Consider the following 24,239-nt stretch of genomic DNA (forward strand, 5'->3'; position numbering starts at 1 on the left):
GAACCCGGGGGCGCGCGCGGTGGCGCTCGCGCCAGTCCCGAGAGCGGTGCGCGGTCTGGAACTGCGCCCTGCCCTGTGCAGGTGCGCCCGCCGCTCCCTCCCCAGCCCTTTAACCGCGGCGGCGGCCTCTCGCCGCGCCCCCGCCTCCTTCCCCTCCGCCGCCGCCGCCGCCGCCGCCTCCGCGCCGCGCTCCGCCCGGATGGCCAGGGCTGTGCGGGAGAATGGCGGAGCGAGAGAGCGGCGGCCTGGGCGGGGGGGCCGCGTCCCCGCCTGCCGCCTCCCCGTTCCTGGGGCTGCACATCGCGTCGCCGCCCAATTTCAGGTGAGAAACTCCGGCCGCCGCGACCCGCCCTTCGGTCAGGATTGACCTGCCCGGGCTCCCCCACCCCCGCGCCCCCAGCTCACAGACCCCGGGAACGAGAGGGCGGCGTGGGGATGGAGTCTCCTTCCGAGACAGAGCGCCCAGAGCCCCCCCTCAGCCTCAGGTCCAGACTGATGGCCGCTGCATATCCGTGGTGCGGCTGCCTCCGCCATTCCGTGTCCTAGGCGAGGAGATCGTGAGCTGGAATTGGAGGAGTGGGCGCGGAGGCCGCCTTCTCCCCGACGTTGGGCTGCGGCGAGGCCTGGCGTGTGCGTTGAGATCCCGGAGGAGGCAGGCCGTCTGGGGCTTTGCCTGTGCCCAGTCAGAAGGCTTCTGAATAGAGATGGGAGCAGGCCAGGGTGCCCCGCGGGTCCCAGTTTCCTGGGGCGACCGACAGCCTTGGTGCAGGAAGGAGGGAGTCGTAGGCCCCTCCCCCAATCCTGCCTGGCCAGAGGGGCCCAACTCCCAGGCCTGGCGTGGCCAGGACCCTCCGTGAACTGTGGCAAGCCCTTACCTGGTCAGGTGTGTGCAGGTGCAGAAGAAGGCCCAACACCGAGATCCTAGGCCCGGCTGTGGGAGAGAGGGAGTCTGGTTTGGAGCACCCAGGAGTAGCCAGGGGTATTGGTGGGATGGTTCCTGCTGGGGTAGCTACCCAGGACCCTGATCTGAGCTCCTCCTTCACCTCTCTCCCTGCCCCCATCTGGTGTTAGGCAATTGGGAGGTGGAGTTCAGAGAGTGGCAGAGAGTGTTGTGGGAGAAGGGGTGAACATCCCTCCCTCCTAACCTGGCCCTCCTAACCGGCCGGCTGGAGAGGAGGAAGAGGAGGGTGTCACTGCTCCAGAGCCTCCGAGAAAGAGGACTTGGCATTCCAGCCCATTGTTTCTCCAGCTAATGAGCTGGCGCCTTCCCTTCTCCTGGGGCCCCCACCCCAGCCAGGCCCCAGCTGGGCTCTGGCGCCAGCCCATCTTCAGACCAAGGGGTTGCTGGCTCCCCGGCCCTCAGGTGGGCGGGGACCCCTGGGAATCTCTAATGGCATCATCAGGACTAGAAACCTCCCCCAAGGCCCTGAGCTGAGCTGGAAGAGCCCAGAGGGAGGGGACCAGATGGAGGAGGCCAAGCCTGAAGGCTCCAGGGCCGGGGGGGCTTTGGGGTTAGTGCCTCAGAGTAACGGGGCTGAGGTCTGAGACTGACCCCACTGACCTGAAACACCACCTCGACGCAAACGCTGCCTCCCTTCCAGGAGACCCCTCTGTAGTGGGAGAGCACCGAGCTTAGACAGGCCTGGCTTCAAATCCTAGCTCCACCACTTCCTAGCTGTGTGACCTGGGCAGCTTCTTGTCTTTTCTGAATCCCATCTGTTAGGTGAGCTAATTAATATTGATTCCTTAATGTGCGTCAAGCGGGCGCTCAACAAGTGTCAGCCCTCCGCACCAGCGGACGTTTAGATAGCTCATTACGGCTCAAAGCGTGTTCCCTGTGCTGGCTCAGGTCACCCTCACAACCACCCTGGGCATGGGCATGGGCCCGCCCATTTTGTAGATGAGGAGACTGAGGTTCAGGAAGGCAGGGTGGCTTGCCCGAGGACCCCAAGGGAGTCAGAGCCAGAGGCTGCACTGGAACCGGGGTCTCCATGTTCATTCCACTCTACCTCCAGGCCCTGCCTCTGGCCCAGAGGACAGCTTGGCCCCCCCTACCGGCTACCCCATCCCCAGGTGACAGTGCTTCCCGTTCCGCCCCAGCCCTGGCAGGCAGGTTACCATGGACGCCTTAGGGAGAGGAGCTGACGAGGCGGGCCAGCCAGGGAGTGTGTCCAGCCCTGAGCCCGGTGGGCGAGAGTGGCAGTACGCCAAGGCTGAGGCGTGGGCCCGCCCTCCAGGACTCCTCGGCCTGGCCGCGTGTGGGAATAATAAGGGCAGTGTCTCCGGCCCCTCAGGGCCCGCCCCGCCGGCTCCCCCTCCCGCCTCTCACAGACCGCTGGTGTAACCCTGGTGGGGACCGCTCTCCAGTGGCTCTGGCCTGGGTTTCAATCCTGGCTCAGTCCTCTTAGCCACGTGCCAGGAGTGGGTGCTGAAGGCCTGAGTCTCTGTTTCTCCTCCACAACGCCGACTTTGGCCCCTGCTCAGGGCGGTCCTAAGACTTGGATGAGACAACACATGCTGAGTGTTTCAAGGGCTGTGAAGAGCTGCGTTCACGTAGGGCTGTTCTTATTGTTGTTATTATTGTGCATGTGTGTGTGCGCGTGTGTGTGTGCCCCCAGCACCACTGTCAGCTTCCAGGAGGCAAAAGGAGTCAATACCTAAACTTTGGTTTGCCCAATGCCCAGCACAGAGTAGGTGCCCAATAATGCCTTAGTGGTTTCTTATTTAATTCAAGATAAAATTGGAGAGTTCAGAGGAGAACAGTGCACACTGTCAGAGAAAAACGCTGTAAACGCCGCCGCCGCTTTGGGAGGCCCTCACTTTGCCCAGCTGCCAATCTAAGCACTTTCTGTGCAAGAGCATCTAGTCCTGCCCAGAACCACGTAAACAGAGTGTTATTGTTATCCCCACTTTGCAGATGAAGAAACTGAGGCATGAAGAGGTTAGATAAGTGGCAGAGCTGGGGTTTGAACGCAGTCTGAGTTCAGAGCCACCCTGGAAAGAGAGGGCCTGGAGTAAAAACAACAGAGGAGAGTTTGTGGAGGGGGACACATGGTGTGGATTTGGGAGAGTGGTGAGCGTTTGTTCGTTGATAGTTGGTTTAAATAAACATGTGCTTTTCTTTTTTTTTTTTCCTGATTTTAGAAATACTCCAACCAGTTACTAGTAGTTACCTTTGGCTCTGGTGTCGGGGGAGGGATTTTCACTTACTTCACATACTTCTGTATTCTTTGACTTCTTATTTTTACCATAAGCATAGGTTACTTCTGTAACTTACAAAATAATAAAAGAAAATTGAACATGAAAGTGATACATGTTCATTTTAAGGAAATTCTGGGAGAGAATTTAGAAACTTAGCAACGGATGCCTTGAGCTGGGACGTAGGAGGGGGACAGTGGGACGTAGGAGGGGGACAGTGGGACAGCCCACATGGGAGGCTTGTGGGGAGTAAAGTGAGCAGCTGCCCTGGGTGTGTGGAGGGGGAGCGCGGGTGAGAAGGGCCTTAGAGGTCAGCTCGTCCAGCCCATCCTCCTCCCCTTTTACTTAGAAGGAGACAGAGGGGGTGAGTGGCTTCCCGAGAACACACAGCAAGTTGCCGCAGAGCTGGGGCAGCACCGAGGCCTCAGGACCCCGTGCGGGGCGGTGGTGTTCTTCCACACTGCCTGGGGCTTGAGAGACAAGGGCCCTCCCTACTCATCTCTTCACAAGGTGCTGTGCACTCAGCTGTTCCTTCGTTCATTCAACAAGTACTTGTGGGATTTCCCTGGCCGTCCAGTGGTTAGGACTCCGTGCTCTCACTGCCGAGGGCCTGGGTTCGATCCCTGGTCAGGGAACGAAAATCCCATAAGCCGTGCAGCACAGCCCCCCAAAAAACCTACAAGTGCTTGCACTTTGCCAGTCTCACTGAGACACTCCAGAGCCACTGACAGGGGCTTGGCCCATCGTGCAGACGTGTGGTCAGTGTAGTCAGACAGACAGACAAGGCCTTACCAGATAGGCGGTAGGTGTGCGGGTCAGGGGCCTGGAGGAGCCCTGGGTCAGGGAAGGATCAGCTCCGCCCAGGCCTGGTGGGTGAGTGAGTGTCACCCAAGAGGAGGAAGGGTGAAGAGGGAAGAGAAGAGGGAGGGAGCGGCCCGGGGGGAGGGCTCAAGGCAGGAGCGAGCCAGCAGGGTGTGTGACGCCCGGTCTGGCACAAGCGCGAAGAGAGGGCATGCAGGAACGCGAAGGTTGTGTTGGGACCCTGGCCTGTCCACCTGCAAGCAGGGGCAGCCAGCAGAGGTCCAGGGAATGACGGTATCAGATGGTATCTCGGGGACTTCCCTGGTGGCTCAGTGGTCAAGAATCACCCTGCCAATGCAGGGGACACGGGTTTGAGCCCTGGTCCAGGAAGATCCCACGTGCCACGGAGCAACTAAGCCTCTGCGCCACAACTACTGAGCCTGCGCTCTAGAGCCCGCAAGCCACAACTACTGAGCCCATGCGCCACAACTACTGAAGCCCACGTGCCTAGAGCCCGTGCTCCGCAACAAGAGAAGCCACCGCAATGAGAAGCCCATGCACTGCAATGAAGAGTAGCCCCCGCTCACCGCAACTAGAGAAAGCCCGTGCGCAGCAACAAAGAACCAGTGCAGCCAAAAATAAATTAATTTTAAAAAAAGATGGTATCTCAGCTGCCAGGTAGAGAGTGGACAGGGAGGCTGGGAGACGGCTGGGAGGGTAGATTAACCCACTTCTGAGGGGGGAGGAGAGACAGGAGTCCAGGATGATGCTAGGTCCCGAGGGAGGGGGTGCCTTGCAGGAGATGAGAGGTTTGGCGGGCAGGGTGGTGAAGTCACTCAGGCCTGCTGAATCTGAGCTTGAGCCAACTGGAGGGTTCAAGCAGGCAGTTGGTTTGGGGTCTGGAGCTCAAAGGAGAGGATGGGGCTGGGGCCAAAGACCCTCGAGTCTCCACTTAGAGAGCGCGCGATGGCCTGAAGCCTCAGGGAGAGCGTCTCACCCAGAGAGACAGAGAGAAGGGTGAGGGGGGGGCCAGCCACGCTGTGGGGCGGGGAGGGGGGATGAAGAGCTGCGGCTGCCGGGGCCACTGCGCCCCAGCCCCTGGGCAGTGCCCGGCCAGCTGCGATGAACCTCCAGTGCAGGGACAGAACGTGGACTCGCCTCACACAGCCGGTGTGGCCAGGGCAGGAATTCAACCCCCCTTCTTGGAGGTCAGAGCCTTACATTTGGTCTCTGGATCCCTGGGGCCCCAGTGGATCCCACAGATTGGTTCCCTGGCCCCATCCCCACTCCAGGGGCTCTTGCCCATCCTGGGTGCCACCTCTGGCCCCTGACCCTGCTCAGGAAATCTCTGGGAGCGTCGACCGTGGGCCTTGCCTCATCCGGCACCAGATGCCCTCGTGGAACACCCAGGGCCTGGGTCAACCAGCACTGCCTCTAATAGGCATTTATTTAGCGCCTACAGGGTACAGGGCCTTGGGTCTCATGCCCTCAGGAAACCCAGCTCTGTGAGGGGCCAGAGCCAGGCCCCGGAGGCGGCTGGTGGGAGGTGTGACCCAGCAAGGACTAGGAGAGAAGAGCCCCCAGATCCCACCACATCTCACAGCCGTGTTTTGTCGGTGTTTCTTCCTGCGTGTGAAGCAACACGTGGAGCCATAAGGTCACACGTTCCGTCTTCTGCTCATTGTATTCGTTGCCATTTTCTACATTAATACGCAGACTTTATTTATTTATTTGGCTGCGTCGGGTCTCAGTTGTGACGCACGGGCTCAGTAGTTGCAGCGCATGGGCTTAGTTGCCCCGCGGCATGTGGGATCTTAGTTCCCCAACCAGGGATCGAACCCGCGTCCCCTGCATTGGAAGGCGGATTCTTAACCACTGGACCACAAGGGAAGTCCCAGTTCACAGACTTGATAACGTTCATCCCAAAGGAGAGTCATACCCGCTCTGCTGTTTGCCGTTACCAGAGCACACATCCTTGTGTATAAAGGTCTTTCCCTGGGTGGGATTATTTTCTCAGGATAGTTTCCGGAAAGTCGAGTCACCAGATCCCCGGGTTCTTGCTCCATATCAACACCACGGTGTTTAAACAGATGAGACACATGATAACCCCAAGTAAGGGTTTTCTCCTGAGACTTGTTTCTTGGGTTGGTTTCAGTTTTCAGTGAAGATGACCTCAGTGTGGACACAGTTGAGAAGGGAATTCCAGACCAGAGGAACAAACACGGCCTGGCCCCAAGGTCCACCCAGAGCTGGGGGTGGGATGGAGAGAGGGCTCTGAGGGTGACGCTGGGCCTGGCTCGCCCCCATTCCAGCCAGTGCCACCTTCCCCGAGGCCTCCACATCCCACCCCAGACTCTGATGCAGGTGAGGGGTGGGGACACAGGAAGTTGAGTTGAAAGGGGAACTGACGTAAAGATTTCCAAGGGCGAAATCTAGAAAGACCTGGGGACACCAGTGGTTCATTCATTCAACGATGTTCATTAAGTACCTGTTGTATCAGGCACCACCCATTGTTGGTCAAGAGACACGATCCTGCCCTCAGGGATGGACTGCCTCCAAGGGGAGCCCACCACTGGCTGCAGAGCCCAAAGGTAAAAATTACAGTGACCCAGGACACCAGCAAGAGGGACCCAGCCCATAGCAGGGCTCTTGGCCTGATCAGGGAGGTGAGAGGAGGCTTTGATAAGGGAGCCTAGAGAGTTGGGGGGGGGGGCGGCAATGAACTAGGCCAGAGGGGAAGGGAGGGGCCGCAGGTGAGAATTTTGGCCCCTTTTCCTAAGGGTTGGGGGAAGCTGTTAGGATTCTGAGCTGGGGAGGGGTGACAAGACCAGATTTGCATTTCAAATGTTGGTTTTGGTGGCCCCTCGGAGAATGGCCTGTGGGGGAGCCTGAGGGAAGCGGGGAAGCTGCTTAGAGTAGGGCAGCCTGGGCACGTGTCCGAGAGCCCACTGGGCAGCTCTGCTCAGCACTCAGAAGGCAGCAGAGAGACAGGCTGGACCCTTGGACCACAGATGCCCCCTGTCATGAGAGGGGCCCGTGGGACACCATGGTCAGGACCCAAGGTCACTCCGCTGGCATCCTTACCTCACTCCAGGAGGAGAGCCAGGAGCAGGAAGACAGGAATGGCCTCTGAGCAACCAGACGCCTGGCTCTGATTGGCCTTGCTCAGCTAAAGCCTCAGCACTTTACCACTTAACCCTCCCTTCGCGTGCACTTCTAACTCCACCTACTACTGGGTTGAAACGGCAGATTAGAAAGAGCTGCTGTAGGTGGAATGAGGCGAACAGGGAGATGTGACAGCACGTGGCAAGGGAAAAGGCCGTGACATGAACGTCGGAACACCAGAGGCTTGTGTGTTCATTTAGGGGAGCTCGGCTCAGGGAAGGGGAGCCTGAGGATGGCATGTTCAGAGTGCAGTGAGGGGCCAGCTCGGCCAGAGGAAGGGACTGGGGCACCGGAGCAGGAGGCGATGAGGTTAACGCGGAAGAGGGGGCCTGGAATATAAAGATAGACGCCAAAGGTCAGGGAGGTCTCCAGAGACCAAACCCGTGACATCGAGTCACCAAATGCTAATGTGGATGAGACCTCAGGAACCATCTCACCGGAATGGGCAAGCAGGTCTGATTAGCGACGGCTGCCTCCGAAGGGCTGGGGTCTCCAGATCTAGAGGTGGCCTCGTGGCGCTCAGGGCTCAGGTCTCCATGGGGAGGGTGGATCAGTGGCTTCAGGAGGGAACCTCCCTCCTTCCTTCCTTCCTTCCTTCCCTCTTCCCTTCCATCTTCCCTTCCATCTTTTCCTTCCTCCCCATAGTTGCCCTTCTTGAGCTTGGAGGGACAAAGGGTCTGTTTAGTTTTCCCTCGATGAAGGGTATCCCAGGGCTTCGGCGGAGAGACCCAGAGCACCTGGTGTCTGGAAAAGCAGGAGGAAAGGGCAGGGCTAGGGCTGGGACTGGGGCTGGGGGATGGGAGGCGGGGGGAGTATGACTTGCAAAGGGGACTCCATAATCAGTAAAGCCCCTTGATCCTTGGTTGTGACCTCCTGACAGCACCTTGCAATTCACAAACACTCCACTCAGTTAAATTTACCAGCACCCAGACATGGGGAGGGTTCATTTTATATATGGGGAAATGGCGGACCTATGGCATCTTACGTCTGGGCCTTAGTGCTCCTCATCTGTAAAATGGACAGAACAAAAACCCTCTTCCAAGGCTGGAGTGAGGATGAAGGGAGATTCAGAGCATAAAGAAGGTTGGTGGCCAGGGCACAGCAGCTGCTCAGGAGACGGGGCGGTTGCTTCTCATGAGCGAAAGAATCAGGATCTGATCTCAGGCCTCCTGCCTCTGAGCCTGATATGGCGGCCATTCCACCATCTTGCCTGCTTATGAGAAAAAAATAGGATTAAGGAGCTCCCTTAACCCACCCCACCAGAGCCAGGGATCAAGTGCAGGCTTTTTTTTTTGGTTGTGCCGCGCTTGCATGTGGGATCTTAGTTCCCCAACCAGGGATCGAACCCATGCCCCCTGCAGTGGAAACTCAGAGTCCTAACCGCTGGACCACCAGGGAAGTCCCAAGTGCAGGCTTTTGAGCCCCAGCCCAGTGCTCTTTCCACCACTGCCCTCAGTTAACCTCATTCCTCATCTGATACAGCTGTCCCTGCCTGCCCCCAGACCTGCTGTCCCAGGAAGTGGGAATATCGGGTGATGCTGAGATCAGGTGTGTAGAGATGAGCTGAGAAGCCCCAGCCCAGGTCCAAGCCAGACCCTGCAGGTCTGCCCTGAACACTTTGGTTTGAGAGGAGCCCGTGGGGGCTGAGGTTGTCCTTGACAGACATCTAGCAGACACGCACTGGGTGCCTGGTGTATGCAAGATGACCTCACCAGCTCTGCCCTCCAGACCTCACTGGGAGGGAGGGGACCTTTATTCACCACTGGCTGGGTGCAGGGTGGGGGCAGGGTGTGAGCTCCATCTATCTTTGGAGCCTCCTGAGAGGGGAGGGAGGGCGTCTGATGCAGGCCTCGTCCTGTCTGCTCCCCAGCACTGCCTCGCCTCCACTCAGAGTGTGATGCCAATCACGAGCAAGGGGAATGACAGGGGACCAGTGAGTGCTGCCCGGAGGGCTGTAAGGCACTGACACGGGGCCAGGAGGGCTTCCTGGAGGAGCAGGCTTAACTGAGCCTTCTACCAACAAGCACAGGTTGAGAGCCTGCCGTGGGCTCCATCCAAGCGCTGGGTTAGACCCTGGGGAGGCGGGCGCCAGAGGCAGGCAGTCGCGCAGGGAGCTGCAGGTCTTGATGCAAGGCCAAGGAGTCGGCCACTAGCAGGGCATCTTGGAGGGTTTTGAGTCGGGGGCGAAAGGGCGGCATTTCGGACAGCTCCTCCTGATAGTGGCGGGTGGGGTGGGATGGTGCTGGCATGGGGAAACTGAGGCAGGCAGGCCAGTGCGGGGGTCTGGGACTGCAGAGGCAGGAGCTAGACCAGGCTGGTCAGTGAGGACGAGGAGATGCAGATGTGTGCAGAGGTCACCGGCAGAGCAGGGGGCGTCTGAGGGCACCTCTGGGTTACACACCCAGTGGTCCTGCAGTTGCCTGGTGCTGACTGAGTCCCAGGAGTGACTTCTCTGTGACTGGCCAGGCAGCCAGTGTGTATATTAACCATTTGCTTAGTGCCCGCCACTGGGTTCTCATCCCAGGGCCAGAGATGCCACCCTGTGCTGCTCTGGCTTCTGGGCTGGGCTGTCCTCCCCGCCCTACCCCTACTTCCACACCCCACCCTCCCCCAGCCCTGGGAACCTACCACCCTCGGGCTCCAGGTCAGGAGAGGCCTTAAAGAGCACAGTGTCCATCCAGCTCCCCCGCCCCCCGCTGTTTCTCCAGGGACCTTCCAGCTTCTGCTTACGCCACCCCGCAGTGCCAGGAGGCTCATTAGCTCCCCAGCTGCCCTTCCTGCCCTGCTGTGAGATATCCACATATGATCTGGCCTTAGCCCTGGCTGTAGCGCCTCTGGTGCCCACGGGCACTTCCTGGATGGGTACTGAGGGATGGAGCCCTGGGGAGGGGCACCCAGGTGGGCAATAGAGGCAGCCCAGACCCACCCCAGGCAGCACTGTGTGAAGGCTGCCTGGGCCCACAGAAACCTCTCTGATGAGGTATGGGGGTGAGCGAATAGCTGTGCGGATGGAGCGTCCATTTGTGGAGGATTTTGGAAGCCCCTCCATCTTGCTACCAGGAGCCCTAATTGTGGTGCTGGCCCTTTAAAGCAGATCAGGGGCTGGCTTTTGCGGGGAAACATCCCAGATTTCTGCTGTCTGCTTACAAGCCTGGGCCAGGGAGGGGGGCCATCCCAGCCCCCGACAGGGGCATTGGAAGGGCAGGTGGAGCCGTGGCATCGATTGCAGTAACCTGATCCCGCGGCGGGAGGCTGACGGCAGCGGCAGCGCGAAGGGCCAGGGGAGGAAGCTGCCTGCAGCCGAGGGTTGGCTGGGAAGAGCTGGGACTGGGGCCGGGTCGGCAGCCGCTGCCTCTTCTCCCAGCCCATCTATTTTTAATGAGCTCCCCAGGCTTCTGCAGCGGGCTGGACTCAGAAAGGCAGACCCAGGCGGTGGAGGCCCGAGGCCCCAGCCCTGTCCGGAGCCCTGGCACCTCCACCCTTCTGGGCATGAGAGGGCGGCCCCGGGGCCCCGCAGCCCCCCAGCCGGGCTGGGCTCTCCATGCAGCTGGTGCTGAAGATGGATTCCAGCCCAGACAATGACAGCTGGTTGGAGGATCAGTGGGAGAGCTGGTAGGGGTGTGGGGACCGGTGTGGGGGAGGGGAAGTACTGGGGCAGCTCCGTGGAGCTCCGGGTCTGCGTTTGGTCTGGTTGAGGTGAGAGGCAGAGGGTGTGGCCTCCTAGGATCCCCCTGGGGCTGAGTCCACCACCTCTCCTGGGTGACCTTGGACTAGTGGGTCTCCATTCTCTATGCCTCCGTCTCTTGGTCTTACTGAAGAAAAGACTCAGAATTCTCCCCAACTTCATTAGCAGAATTCTCCCAATGTCCCACCCACACCAAACCGGGCGGGGTCCCCGGGGCAGGGGCTGAGCAGGTGAGGGGACCAGCAGGCACCTCAGGGGCTGGCACAGTCCTGCAGTCTGGGGTTGGGGCCCAGGGTTGGCCTGGGGGGAGAGGGTTCTAACACAGCCAGTTAGCGTTCCCTCGCTGAAGTGCTTTGATCTGCTTCCTGCGTTCAGGACACATCCCCCTGTCCCTGCCCCCAGCTGGGCGGCCTCCTGTTCGGGGCCCACATGCCAGGCAAGAGGATTTTGTGTTCGAGTTGATGAGACCAAGGACACAGAACAGGGGCATGGTCTCTCCTAGAAGAGGCTGAAACTAGACTGACACCAGACTCCCCTGCACTTGCTCCCAGGGCTTACGAGGCGTGGGACTTCCTGGGCTGGGGACATGGAGCTCTCCTCGGAGACTGGGGTGGGGCCTCTGCCAGCACCTTGGGGGTTTTGTCACTGCCGTGCACAGGGAGCCCCCCTCCAGGCATCCCTTGGAGTCTCTTCTCAACTCTCTGCCTCTTCCATGGGTGAACTGGCCTTGGCACCTGCCTTGACCCTGGGAGTCATTTCTCTGGCAGAGCCAAGGCTCTGATCAGCTGGGCCTTCTAGGCATGGCCTCCTGATTGGCAGCAGGGTGGACAACTCCCAGCTGGGAAGAGCTGGGGTAACCTGGAGCCTCCCCTTCCACTGCCACCCTAGGAGGCCTGCCCTTTGACATGAGCCCCAAACTCCTGCCCTGCCTGTTCAATACCCCTTGCACTGGCACAGGTAGACCCCAGGTCCCATCCTCTGGGGGTTGTGATCTGCCTTCGAGGGGCTGCCCCTTGGAAGAGGTACTAGGGAGGCATCAGGGGGCCTCGGCCCGCTGGCAGCAATCCCCTGAGTGGTAACTTTGGCTTCTTGTCCCCACCAGGCTCACCCATGACATCAGCCTGGAGGAGTTTGAGGATGAAGACCTCTCCGAGATCACCGATGAGTGCGGCATCAGCCTGCAGTGCAAAGACACCCTGTCCTTACGGGTAAGGGTGGGCTCCCTGAGTGGAGTGGCAGGATGGGTAGGGACAGGACTGAAGGTGTCCCCGTATCTAGAGGGGCTTTCAGGGTCTGTGTGGCACCCTCATTAAATGCAATAACATGCAGGAAACATCCAGTACAATGCTTGGCACATCTTGAGTGCTCAGATTCTTAATTTATTATTTATTTATTTATTTTGCCAGGGGCTAAGGCAGGAGATAGCTCCTTCGACTGCCCACAAGAAGGGAGAGAGCAGGAAGTCTTGAGGCCTAGGACAGCAGCAGTTAGGGCCAGAATTAAGGGAAGCCTCAGGACTACCCTAAATCCTTTCCAAAGCTGCCTTGGCAGAGGTCCTGAGGCAGAGCAGGGTGGAGTCTGGTGGAATCTGCAGTGCTTTGGGGCAGGAAAAAAGAGCCAGGGCACTCCCTTGGATACCATTGCACCAAACACACCACACAGCCTCGAAGACCCTCTCTGGCCCACCGTCCTAAAGGTCCCTCTAGAAGGTTAATCCAGCATTGCTGCTGCTTTGGGCCCCATGGCTTTGTCATAGGACAGATGGCTCTCTCGGCTCCCAAAGTTCTGACTCCTGCCAGGAGGTCCCCGGCATCCGGAGAGACTGAGTCAGATAAGGATCCCCCTATGTCTTTTTTCTTTTTTTAATTGGAGTATGATTGCTTTACAGTGTTGTGTTAGTTTCTGCTGTGAAATGAAGTGAATCGGCTATATGTATGCCTATATCCCCTCCCGCTTGGGCCTCCCTCCCACCCCCCCCCCCCCCCCCCAGGAAGAAGGGGCTGCTAGCCAGGAGACGGAAGGCAAGTGCGGAGCTAGGTTGCAGAGCCCAGAGCTTCTCTCAGCCCCCGGAGGGTGGGTAGCCGAAGTAGACATGGTGTTGGGAGAATGGTTAGCAAAGGAGAGCTGCCGTGTGAGCTGGGATGGGGTGCCTCTGTGTTGATCTCCTTTTGCCCCCAGAGATTCTGTAAGTTCTGCCAGGCAAGAGGATACCAAGGGGTGGGGCTAACCCTCCACTACCCTGTACTCCAACCCGCCACCCTCTGGCCAGGCCAGGAAGCGCTGGAGGCAGAGGCCACTGATTCTGGACTAACATAGCTTCTCGACTCCCACTTGCACAAGCAGAGCCTTGGAGAGGGTGGTCCTTGCAACGAGCAGGACCCTGAGGCAGTACTAGCTCGGGGCGTACCCTGTGGGGCCTTAGACAAGCTCCAGGGGGCCATCAAGTACTCTTGCCAGTGAGTCCTCACCTCTCAGGGAAGCGGGGAGACAGTTAACTGGTGGGGGAATTGGAGAGTCAGAGGATCTGTCCAAGGTGCCAGGGAGTTAATGGTAGAGCTGGAACTAGAACGGGGCTCTGAACGGGGTTCTCAAAGTTAGGCTGGCCTGAGAGAAGGCAGGTTGGAGGGGCCTCAGCCTGAGGACCGAGGAAGATGGGGATGCAACTGCCTCGTCCAGGTGCCTGCCACTTGCTCCTCCCCCTCAGCATCCCTCTTCCAGTCGCGCTCAGGTCCTCCTGTCTGCACTGAGGCCCTCCTGGCTGAGACTGTTTCCTCAGTTTTCCTCCCTGCCCCCTTCAAAACCCCGTCCCCATCCCTTGTGGGGCCCGAACTCCTCGGCGACCCTCCGTCCCCATGGCAACAGCGGTGACCTCACTCTGGGCTCGGCTTACTACCCGGGTGAGGTCACTGGCCGTTGCCAAGGGAACGGGAGGGTGCAAAGAGTCGGGAAGGGGGGACCGTGGGGAGGGGAGAAGTGCGGACTGCAAAAGGCGTCGCCTGACGTGGGGAGGAGGCGGCCTCGCGCATTCTCGAAGGCGCGGGAGGGCACGGTCCTCTCGCGGGGCTCCTGCTCCGTTCCCTCTGTCCCCCTCTTTGCGGCCGCGGAATGGACTCGCCCGCGTGGGGGGCGGTGCGCGGCGGCTTTGGCCCTGCCCCTTCCCCGCCCCCTGACGCCCCTCTGTCCGCGCCGAGCAGCCCCCACGCGCCGGGCTGCTGTCTGGGGGCAGCGGCGGCGGCGGCGGCGGCGGCGGCGGTGGCGGCGGGGGGAGCCGGCTGCAGGCCGAGATGCTGCAGATGGACCTGATCGACGCGGCGGGGGACACTCCTGGCGCTGAGGACGACGAAGAGGAGGACGAGGAGGAGCGTGCGGCGCGGCGGCCGGTAGCGGGCCCGCCTGAGGCGGAGCCCCACCAGGAGACGGCGCCCCGCGGCCAGGGTCAGGGCCAGGGCCCGGGCGGCGGGGATACGTATCGGCCCAAGCGGCCCACCACGCTCAACCTCTTCCCGCAGGTGCCGCGGTCTCAGGTGAGGAGCCAGCGGCTTGGGGGCGGGGCTTAGGGGGCGGTGCCCCGGGGCAGGGCCCCGGGAGGTCTTCGGGGCGCCGGCCGTCTCAGGGTTCAGGCCCGGACGGGCCGGGGAGCAGGAGGGGATGCGGAAGAGTCACTTGCCAGTCCGGAGGAGGGAGAAGTCTCGGGCCTGCTGACACCTTCCGTAGCTTCCCACGGGGGAGGTCCCTGGGGAGGTGGTCGCTGAGGGCAAGTAGAGTCTGTCCTAAGGGAGAGGGGCCGAGCGGGGCTGGCTGGCTTTGAAGCCTTGAGAGGAGAGGCTGAAGGAATGAAAGGGCTGAGAGGGGCAGTGGAAGGATGCGGGTGAAGAGAGAAGTAGGGAAGTAAGAGAACAGGGCTTTGAGGGCGTGCAAGGGTATGGGGTTCCCGGTGAAGGTGGGTCAGAAGCGGGGCCTGAAGAAAAAGGCATGTGAAGTGGTCAGTTTGGGGGAAAGTCATGGGAAATTGTGAAGAGCTGGGGATGGTTTGAAATGTGGGCAGCTGGGGATTCCCAGAAGGCAGGGAAGAGAAATGGGAGGTGGAGCTGCTTGGCTGGGTTGGGGGCCTAGGGCCCCTGGACTGGGTGGCTGGATGCCAAGGAGGGTTGAATAGGGTTGGGGAGAGCCGGCCGGGCCCATTGTCTTCCAGGCCCAGTCTGGAGAGGTACAGAGGAGTGGCTCAGGGAGCTGGGCCTGCTGGTGGAGGGTGCAGGGGCTGCAGGGAAAGGATTGGTCCCTTTCCCAGGATCCTCTCGGGTGGGTTTTGGCAGCCAGACTCATGCATGCGAGAGCCTGTGAGGGTGTCCCCAGGGGAGGGGGCTAAGTTGTGTGCAGGGGACCTTGTATGTAGGCATCGTGGAGAGGGGTCCCAGGGGGCTGAGAATGTGGGGTGGGTGGCCCCGAGATCCAGGAAGGAGGCCTCTGACAACTACATCTGTCACTCCTCTGTCACGTGCTCTTGGGGGGGTGGGGAAACCATGTTCTGGATTCGTCGTTTGTATGATTCATCCCAGTCCCCCAAGCCAGGGGAGCTGCTGGGGAGCGCCTTCCTCCTGGCTCTCCTAGAATGTCCCTGCCCCTTCCCTAGGCCATAGGTTCCTGAGCTCCAGGGGAGTTGGGCTGGAAGTGGGCATCTTCCTTGTAAACCCTGCGTGTCTGAGACTGGCGGTCTGGCTCTGTCCCTGGATGGCTCTTGCTTCTCCCCGCCCCTCCCCCGACTCACCACCATTCACATTGGCCATCACCACCTTTGTTGAGGCTGATGAGAGCATCCCCCTGAGGGTTGGCCAGCTTCCCTGAGCCAAGGGGGTGGTCTGTCTCGCACCAATAGCCCTGGCTGGGAGGGCTGTGACTTGCCACCCCTTCTGCCTGCTCCAGAGGGTTGGGGGTGAGGCCCTTGGCAAGTATTAAGGGGTGGGGGGAGCAGCAAATGGCCTAGGGATGGCCTGATGGGGGCAGGGCCAGGGCCTCCCTGTGCCGGGCACTGTTGAGCGCTGCTGTCACAAGGGCCTTTTGTTCCCTGCACAGGACACACTGAATAATAATTCCCTGGGCAAGAAGCACAGTTGGCAGGATCGGGTGTCGAGATCATCCTCACCACTGAAGACAGGTAAGTCGTGACTGTTTCCCTTACCTGGACCTCCACGTGCCCTCAGTCCCCACTGCAGAGAGCAAACCAGCAGTCTCCAGCCTGCTGGGTAGAGGTGAACTGCCGGTCCCACAGGTCTGAGCAGGCCCAGCCGCTGTCGGCTGTGGCTGGCGTGAGAGGACTGGCCTCAGAGCCTGCCGTAGGCCTACTGCCCTGGAGGCTCTATCTTGGTGTCTGTGTCCACATGCCGAGTGGAGGGAGCAGGTAGCCTCGGAGTCAGGGGCGAGGCACCTGCCTTCAGCACTGCCCTACCTGCTCTCCAGGGGAGCAGACGCCTCCACATGAGCACATCTGCCTGAGCGATGAGCTGCCGCCCCCAAGCAGCCCCGCCCCCACCAAGGACCGAGGCACCTCCACCGACAGCCCTTGCCGCCGAAGCGCTGCCACCCAGATGGCACCTCCCGGCGGCCCCCCTGCTGCTCCACCGGCTGGCCGGGGCCATTCGCATCGAGACCGCATCCACTACCAGGCGGACGTGCGGCTGGAGGCCACCGAGGAGATCTACCTGACACCAGTGCAGAGGCCCCCAGACCCTGCAGAGCCCAACTCCGCCTTCCTGCCGCCAGCTGAGAGCCGGATGTCGGTCAGCTCCGACCCAGACCCTGCCGCTTACCCGGCAACTGCAGGGCGGCCACACCCCTCCATCAGCGAGGAGGACGAGGGCTTCGACTGCTTGTCGTCCCCGGAGCGGGCCGAGCTGCCAGGTGGAGGGTGGCGGGGGAGCCTGGGCGAGCCGCCGCCGCCTCCACGGGCCTCGTTGAGCTCGGACACCAGCGCCCTGTCCTACGACTCGGTCAAGTATACGCTGGTGGTGGATGAGCACGCACAGCTGGAGCTGGTGAGCCTGCGGCCATGCTTCGGCGACTACAGCGACGAGAGCGACTCGGCCACCGTCTACGACAACTGCGCCTCTGCCTCCTCCCCCTACGAGTCGGCCATTGGGGAGGAGTACGAGGAGGCCCCCCGGCCTCGGCCCCCCGCCTGCCTCTCTGAGGACTCCACGCCCGATGAACCCGACGTCCACTTCTCCAAGAAGTTCCTGAACGTCTTCATGAGTGGCCGCTCTCGCTCCTCCAGTAAGTCGGCAGCAGGGAGCCGTGTGGGGACCGGGGTGAGGGTGTCCCCGGGAGGTGGCCTCAGGTCCATCTGGTTCAATGCGTTAGGACCGAGCGCTCTACCTGCCCCGCGAGCCTCAGCCGGAGCTGGGACCACCCTTTCCTAGCCCGCCCCCCTCATCTACAGGTGCGGAGTCCTTCGGGCTCTTCTCCTGCGTCATCAACGGGGAGGAGCAGGAACAGAGCCATCGGGCCGTATTCCGGTAAGAGCCCCAGGGCCGGGCTGGCCAGGCAGCAGCTGGGGCCAAACCCTCCCTGCCTCTGCCGTCACCCCCTGGCCTAGACCCAGCCCCACCACTCAGCCCCAGGTGGACAGTGTCCACCCTCTAGGAACTCGGAGTTCAGGGACGGAGTGGATGATTTCGGAGCAATGTGTTGTGCTGCCCAGAGCCCAGGACTGAGCCCTAATCTGGCCGGGGCAGGGGCCCAGGAGGGTGCCCAACAGAGACACCTGACCACACACAAAACCCACTACCCCTCACCCTCCTCCATGTGGAAATACTCGCTTCCTGTGACCTCTCACAGTTTACCAGTGGCCCTGGTCACTTGCTTCCTGGGCTGCAAGTTCCTCCATGGCAGATGCATGTCTGATTGACCTTGGTCTCACCCCCCCACCCCCAGGGAGTGACAGGCACATGGGACGCTGTGCAAATGTTTATTGAACCAGCGATGCCGACACAACCCCCCGACCTCAGGGTGGGGAGTAGATGGCTGGCTGGAGGGGCCTGGGTGGTGAATTCCTCACAGGCCCTTGTTGGGGACAGGTTTGTGCCTCGACATGAAGACGAACTTGAGCTGGAAGTGGATGACCCTCTGCTGGTGGAGTTGCAGGCTGAGGACTACTGGTATGAGGCCTACAACATGCGCACGGGTGCCCGGGGCATCTTTCCTGCCTACTACGCCATCGAGGTCACCAAGGAGCCTGAACATATGGCAGGTAGTGTTCCTTCCCCCCACCTGGTGCCACTGGGTCCCCATTTTTTGCCGGGCGGACCTGTGCTTCAGATCTCAACCACCCAGGGAGGGGGCCGGGCAGTGGTGACTTCAGGTCCATTTCATAATCGAGAAAAGTGAGGCCCAGCCAAGTCGGGGCAGCCCTGGGTGGTGCATCCTCTGCTGGGTCTGCCACTCCTCACTCCACGCTTGCTTTCCAGCCCTGACCAAAAACAGCGACTGGGTGGACCAGTTCCGGGTGAAGTTCCTGGGCTCAGTCCAGGTTCCCTATCACAAGGGCAATGATGTCCTTTGTGCCGCTATGCAAAAGGTACCTGCTCCACTGGGAAGGGTGCCCACCCCCGGCCCGGTCCCCATCCTCTCCTGGGGAGAGGGCCACCCAGCACCTCATGTTCCCATCCCTCACCCACAGATTGCCACCACCCGCCGGCTCACCGTGCACTTTAACCCGCCCTCCAGCTGCGTCCTAGAGATCAGCGTGCGGGGCGTGAAGATAGGCGTCAAGGCTGATGACTCCCAGGAGGCCAAGGTGACTGCCCCGGCCTGGCCCCGCTCTCCCGTCAGACCTCCAACCTGTGCCCCTGCAGGCTGATGACCACCCTCTTCTCTCCTCCCTCCTGTAGGGGAATAAATGTAGCCACTTTTTCCAGTTAAAAAACATCTCTTTCTGCGGATACCATCCAAAGAACAACAAGTAAGAACACGACGGGGAAGAGGTCAAGGCGCGGGTGGTGGTTCAGGGCGTGGGTCCACGTGTGTGCCTGAGGGTTCTGAGCCCCCGTCCCGCCCAGACAGACTGCTGTCCTCCCACAGGTATTTTGGGTTCATCACCAAGCACCCTGCCGACCACCGGTTCGCCTGCCATGTCTTTGTGTCTGAAGAATCCACCAAAGCCCTGGCAGAATCCGTGGGGTACGTGTGTGTGTGTCCTGCCAAGCACCCAGCCCTGTAGCCAGCCCCGGTCTCAGGCCCCGAACACGTTCCTCATGCTTGGCAGCATCCCTCAGGCCTCCCCGGCACTCGGCATGGCGTCCTTGGGTCACAGAGGCCTGGAGAGAGGGCTGGGTGGTCTTGAGGTCCGAACTTCTTGGTTGCTGGGCCCTTTCTTCAGTTGAAATCTCACTCAGGAAACACTGTGTGCAAAGAACAGAGCTGAGCAGCTCTGGCTGGGGGAGGCGCAGCCCCATCCGGGTACCCCGAGGCTCCAGTGTGAAAACCCTGGGTCGAGATCCTGTTCCTCCCCAGTCATTCTGGTGTGTCTGCCTGCCTCCTAGGAGAGCGTTCCAGCAGTTCTACAAGCAGTTCGTGGAGTACACCTGCCCCACAGAAGATATCTACCTGGAGTAGCAGCGCTGCCTCGCCCTCTGCATCCCCTGGGCCCTGGGGCCAGCGCCAGGACGGCTGGCTGCTGACAGGACGTGGCACTGCTTGAGGAGGGGCACCTGCCACTACCAGAGGATGGGGAAGCGGGGGGGCTGTTGGCCGAGGGTGGGGGAGGGTGGGGGTTATGGGGAGAGGCAAATGCAGTTTATCATAATATATGGGATCAGCTTCATCTATGGAGGACGGAGCGGGCTGCCCAGGGATTGGGAGGGAGTGGGGCTGGGGGGTGGTGTTAAGCCTCTGGCCAGGAAGGGTGCCCATCCTCGGAGCGGAGGGTTCTGTCTCATCTTGGGCCTCCCTCACTTTCCCTGCCAGGGCCTCCGGGCCTCTACAAAGCTCACGCCACCTGTGAGTGCCCACCCCACCCCCGCCCCCAGCTCCCGGAGGGCCCTGAGCTCAGGCTGAGCCCAGCCACCTCCCGAGGGCTTTGCAGCAAGGAAAACAGCAGCAGGCAGGGGTGCAGTCCCTGTCCCCAGCCCTGTCACTTGTGTGGCCTCTGGGTGGCTCCTACCATCACCGGCATGCCAGCCCCTGGCAGGGGTGCGGCCTCACAGGGAGGGAGAGCGCCGCAGGGGGCCCCGCCTCAGCAGGAAAAGGCGGCTTCCGCCCCGGCCTGGGCCCGCCAGGCCCCTTGGCTGCTTCGGCGGTAGCCCCATCTCAGTCCTGTATGCTGGCCACAACTATTAAAGTGCCATTTCCTGTTGGGACCGCAGTGGGTCTCATCTGCTTGTCTACTTGGACCCCCTCCCTTGCCCGGTTCCTTTCCATCCCGGGAAAGCCCAAGCCGTTGCTGCACAGAATAGCTTTATGAGGGGTTCCTGTCACAGGTGCGCGTCATAAGGGTTCCCGTCACAGGTGCGCGTCATAATACTCGGCCACGTCCGGCCCGGCCCGCTTGCGCTGCTGGGCCCGGGAGAGAAGGGGTCGAGGCCGTCGTGGCCATGGGTGCTTGGGTCGCACCCCATAGTCTAAGGAGAGAGAAGAGGGTATGAGTGGGAGGGAGAATCTGTTCTGCGTCCACTGAAGACGTCCCCAGGCAGATGCCGTTTGGGATGAGAAGGCCCTCAGGCTGGACCTGGGCGCCCTCTCCTAGGGCATCTCTCCCCCACCAGGTAGGGCTGGGGGCAGAGGAGGGGAAGGGGTAGGGGAAGGAGGAGATACTACCGTCCACCAGGCCAGAAAGCGGCTCCAAGAGTTCCAGGGGGGCTGAAAATTCCTCAGGAACAGATCGCTGGGGCCTGCGGGAGTTGTGGGGTGCTCAGCCCAGGCCCCAAAGGGAAACCACCGCCTCCCAGCAGAGGGGGAAACGGGCCAGGGTGGGGCCGCACTGCAGAGTCCCCACCTTCCAGGCCCCTGGCCCTGTTGAGCCCTGATCCCGTGTCCCCAGGAGTTACCTTAGCGCCTCGGGGCAGAGGAGCGCAGCCGCCAGGATGAGGCTGAGGAGGTGGCGGCTCAGCGCGGCCCTGGGGTACAGAGCCCCCAGCATGGCGAGAACGAGAACCATCTTCGACTTGGGTCCCTGCTCCAGGCTTCTGCCCGCCCCTCCCCCGGCAGGACAGAACCTGCTGCCAACTCCCAGGGCCACCTCACAAAGGGCGCGCGTTCCGGGGCTCCGCGTCAGCACCAGCGCCGGGGCCAGGCTGGAAACCTCCACGCTGCGGTTGGTGGTTTGATTTTACTGAGGCTATGGACCCGCAGGGGCCACACCACACCGTGTTGCTGCCATCACTGGTTACGGGCACAGGTCTCAGTTCGGACCCTGACCTCGCCTCTTGCTAGGCGGACACATCACTTCATCTCTGTGGGCCTCAGCTCCCTCACCTGTGAGGCAAGGTACACACGTGTGTACCTAGGGACTGGCACACAGGAGGCCCTGAGCAGAGGTCACAGTCACCGAACCCTCACACCTGGAGTCCCCACCGCTCCCACTCAGCCTCATCCCCTCCTCCCGCCCCCACCACCGCCCCACCTCTCCCTCCCGTGCCTCCGCAATCCCAGGAAGGTCCTGCCAGCTAGCGGGCCCAGAGCAGGCGACTGAGCAGAGCCTGCTCTGAGGGCCTTCCCCACGCCGCTCCCCGCAGCTTAGAAGAGCCTGGCCCCGGGACGCCACAGGCCCTGCCACCACCCCTGAGGCTGACAGGGATTTCAGGTTAGGTGGCAAAGCCTGGGACCTGGTCCCCTCGAGCATAAGCTTCCCGAGGGCAGGGACTACAGGAAGCCCAGTACTTGACACTCAGCAGGTGCTCGGTAAACACTTGTTGAATGAATAAATGCAGCGTGACGGTAGGCTGGAGACCGAGTCTTCACAGGCCTGCAGCAAGGCCGTGCGGCCCTCCGGTTCCTGCCCGGCCCCCATTCACGCGGTGTGGACCTGGCTCATGTTCGAAGCCACACACTGACTTCCCACTGACCACCTCTCTTTCTGTGTCCTGGACACGGCTGGCTCCCACAAGCCTACTCAGCATCCTCTGTCCCCACCAAGGTTCCCTCCACACCCCCCACCCCCCGACCCGGCCAGGAACCACAAGTTCCAGACGCTCTGGCTCTGCCTAACTCCAAACCCCTCATTTCCTTGCCTCCGAGACGCCCCCCTCTTCCTCTCTAGTCCCCATGGCCTGGCTAGGTTACACCAAAACCCCTCTCCCTCCTGCCACTGTCTTCATTCAGCCCCATCCACTGTGGCAGGTCTCCAGCCACAGCGTCCTGCTCCATTTTCCACCCCTACTCACGGGCCACCCTGCACACCACCAGTGCTGAGATGAGTTTTGAAACAGGTCCCCTCCCCACCGCCTCCTAAAGGCAGGTCCGAGTTTCTTGCCTGGTATTCGACAGCCCAGTGGATTTGGCCCTGACCTCCCCCTCCAACCTCATCCCCTCGGCTCCCACCGACTCCCCTCCGCTCCAGCAGGGGCTTCACCCCACTGCAACACTACGCATGCTGTTTCTGCACACGCAGCCTCTGCTCCCAGTTTGCCCAGTGCCCAACAGATGAAGTTTTACCAGTTTAAAAGCCTGCTTAAATGGAGGGTTTCCCTGACCAGCATACCCTCCGGCTGGTCCCAGCGGGCAGGCAGCCCCACTTGCACGGCTCCCATCTGACCACTTTCCCTGCACGCTTCCACCTACTGCAATAACCCAGGGCACTGATGCATCCACACATCTGTCTCCCCTATCGTCAAGAGTGAGGGCAAGGAGCTGGGCCTGACTCATTTCTGACCGCACATCACAAGGCACAGAACCCACTACACGGCAAGTGCCCAGCAACGCCTGCTAGGCAACCCAAGGTCACGGGTCTCGAGTGATGACCGCCTGAAGGCTCAGTACCTTCATCCCCGAGCCAGGACCTGAGTGGGGCTTCTCAAGAGGCACTTGGGGAAAGCAGTCAGGGAAGGGCCGGCCCCTCCCGGGATGGAGCTAAGGCAGAGCCAACACAGTGCAGATGGAGCCCTCTCAGAACCTAAATGGCTGCCTGTCTGGCTAGAAACTCGAGCAGGAGCATGTGGTCTGCTCACAGCACAAAGGCAGCAAAGGCCGAGGAAGGAGGAAGTCCAGGCAGAAAGAGCAGCTGCACCATCCAAACCCCTCTACCATCCCCAGCAGCGTGCATGGCTCCACCGCAGGCCCGGCCACCAGGGAAAACATGGGGGAGACCCCAGCTCATACCACGTGAACCTGCACCCGGCTTTCCCCGGAGCCTCTCAGGCTCCCATCCCTGCCAACCTTACCACCGCCCCGGTGTCAGCCCCAATGCTGGCTGGTGCCTGACGCTCCTTTCCCACAGCAGAACAGCCTTTTGCTCTCAAGCAGGAGTTCAGGACTTGAGGTGCCGCTCTGCACTGAGCCGGGCCCACCATCACCGGGCTCCACCACGGAGCGGCTGGCAGGCAACAGGCCCCGGCAGGGGGAGGGGCAGACAGAGGCTCCGGCCAGAAGACACAGGGGCAGCTGTCATCCACTGTCTAGGTTCAGCCTCGTTTGTCGTCAGTAGGGACCGGTGAGAGAGAAGCAGCGTTCACTCCCGCAGCTGTGGTGGCAGGCAGGTTCCCATGCTCGGTGAGGTGAAATGCCAGCTTTCTGTGGCTGGAGGAGCCCAGGTCCCAGTCCTAGCGGTGGCTTCCCAGCTCAGTGACAAGGTGCAGGCTTGTGTCTCCATCACTGGAGGATGCAAAGTCAAAAGGCTATTAGGGGAGATCTAGTGGTGACGAGGGCTGTGTGCAGAGCCTGGCCAGGGTGGGAGCGCCAGGCACCCTGGGCAGTGGGCACGGAAAGGTCACAGGCTTGGACACTGCCAGAGTCAGTTTTATTAGGGCAGAGGGGACCAGGGGACTGAAGGGTTGAGGCACCCCCTGCCCTTCCCCACACCCCAATTGTGGAATGTCTGTCAGCCCCAACTGTAGAAATAAATTTTCTGCCAGGTAGGCAAGTAATCCATGAGTGGCCCTGCAATGACAGAGAGAGGAACAAATTCAGGGCTGAGGGCCAGACTCCAACCTGGCTCTGCTCTACCCAGGGCCCTTCTGAGCCACTGCTGCCCCAATACAGCTGCTCCCATCCCCCAACTCTGCCACCTCCTCCCCCAGCATTGGCAGCGATATCTGTCCTCGTTTACAGACAAGGAGTTTCAGGCTCAGAGCAACCACACGGCTGTCCAGTTGTACATGCTGACGGCCCCAGCCCAGTGCCTCTCTGCTGCGGTGGGATCTCCAAACAGGCTTCTCCAGCAGGCTTCATTCCCGCCATACAGTCT

At 61.0% G+C, this 24,239-nt stretch overlaps 3 protein-coding genes across 6 annotated transcripts in view; 1 reads left to right on the plus strand and 2 right to left on the minus strand.

The window, feature by feature from the left end:
- MAPK8IP1 (mitogen-activated protein kinase 8 interacting protein 1) lies at nt 1-19,521 on the plus strand. 2 transcript variants are annotated; one of them, XM_033860520.2, is made up of 12 exons: nt 1-322; nt 11,952-12,057; nt 14,044-14,373; nt 15,920-16,001; nt 16,304-17,116; nt 17,283-17,358; nt 17,920-18,092; nt 18,310-18,419; nt 18,522-18,638; nt 18,733-18,803; nt 18,923-19,021; nt 19,384-19,521. In XM_033860520.2, exons 1-12 carry the CDS (start codon nt 222-224, stop codon nt 19,454-19,456), a joined length of 2,151 nt encoding a protein of 716 aa, XP_033716411.1. In that variant the 5' UTR covers nt 1-221; the 3' UTR covers nt 19,457-19,521. The 2 variants fall into 2 exon arrangements, with proteins under 2 accessions (XP_033716411.1, XP_073664917.1); XM_073808816.1 differs by lacking the exon at nt 1-322 and adding an exon at nt 10,649-10,776.
- Nucleotides 16,077-21,020, minus strand: FREY1 (Frey regulator of sperm-oocyte fusion 1). The gene is made up of 4 exons (XM_073808839.1): nt 20,887-21,020; nt 20,657-20,730; nt 18,545-20,460; nt 16,077-18,376 (listed from the first exon to the last, which is right to left on the minus strand). Exons 1-3 carry the CDS (start codon nt 20,994-20,996, stop codon nt 20,342-20,344), a joined length of 303 nt encoding a protein of 100 aa, XP_073664940.1. The 5' UTR covers nt 20,997-21,020; the 3' UTR covers nt 16,077-18,376; nt 18,545-20,341.
- PEX16 (peroxisomal biogenesis factor 16) overlaps nt 16,077-24,239 on the minus strand; it is a 13,810-nt gene continuing 5,647 nt past the window's right edge. For 2 of the 3 annotated variants that reach the window (XM_033860554.2, XM_033860552.2), the window contains one exon: nt 23,776-23,932. In XM_033860554.2, coding sequence (XP_033716445.1) covers nt 23,874-23,932 — 59 coding nt within the window. In that variant the 3' untranslated portion in view covers nt 23,776-23,873. Of the gene's footprint in view, nt 21,314-23,217; nt 23,933-24,239 lie in introns of those variants that run through there. The other variant, XR_012333524.1, reaches the window with a different exon arrangement.

The sequence above is a fragment of the Tursiops truncatus genome, chromosome 8 (assembly GCF_011762595.2).
Source record: "Tursiops truncatus isolate mTurTru1 chromosome 8, mTurTru1.mat.Y, whole genome shotgun sequence".
NCBI classification, from domain to species: domain Eukaryota; kingdom Metazoa; phylum Chordata; class Mammalia; order Artiodactyla; family Delphinidae; genus Tursiops; species Tursiops truncatus.

Bases quoted from the DNA above. Each gene is read 5' to 3' on its own strand.
- FREY1 (XM_073808839.1), bottom strand. From the start codon at position 20,996: ATGGTTCTCGTTCTCGCCATGCTGGGGGCTCTGTACCCCAGGGCCGCG. The intron at 20,731-20,886 runs GTAACTCCTGGG...CAACTCCCGCAG, and splicing joins CTCTGCCCCGAGGCGCTAAG to GCCCCAGCGATCTGTTCCTG. The intron at 20,461-20,656 runs GTAGTATCTCCT...CTCTCTCCTTAG, and splicing joins GCTTTCTGGCCTGGTGGACG to ACTATGGGGTGCGACCCAAG.
- MAPK8IP1 (XM_033860520.2), top strand. From the start codon at position 222: ATGGCGGAGCGAGAGAGCGGCGGCCTGGGCGGGGGGGCCGCGTCCCCG. The intron at 17,359-17,919 runs GTAAGAGCCCCA...TGTTGGGGACAG, and splicing joins AGCCATCGGGCCGTATTCCG to GTTTGTGCCTCGACATGAAG. The intron at 18,420-18,521 runs GTACCTGCTCCA...CCTCACCCACAG, and splicing joins TTTGTGCCGCTATGCAAAAG to ATTGCCACCACCCGCCGGCT.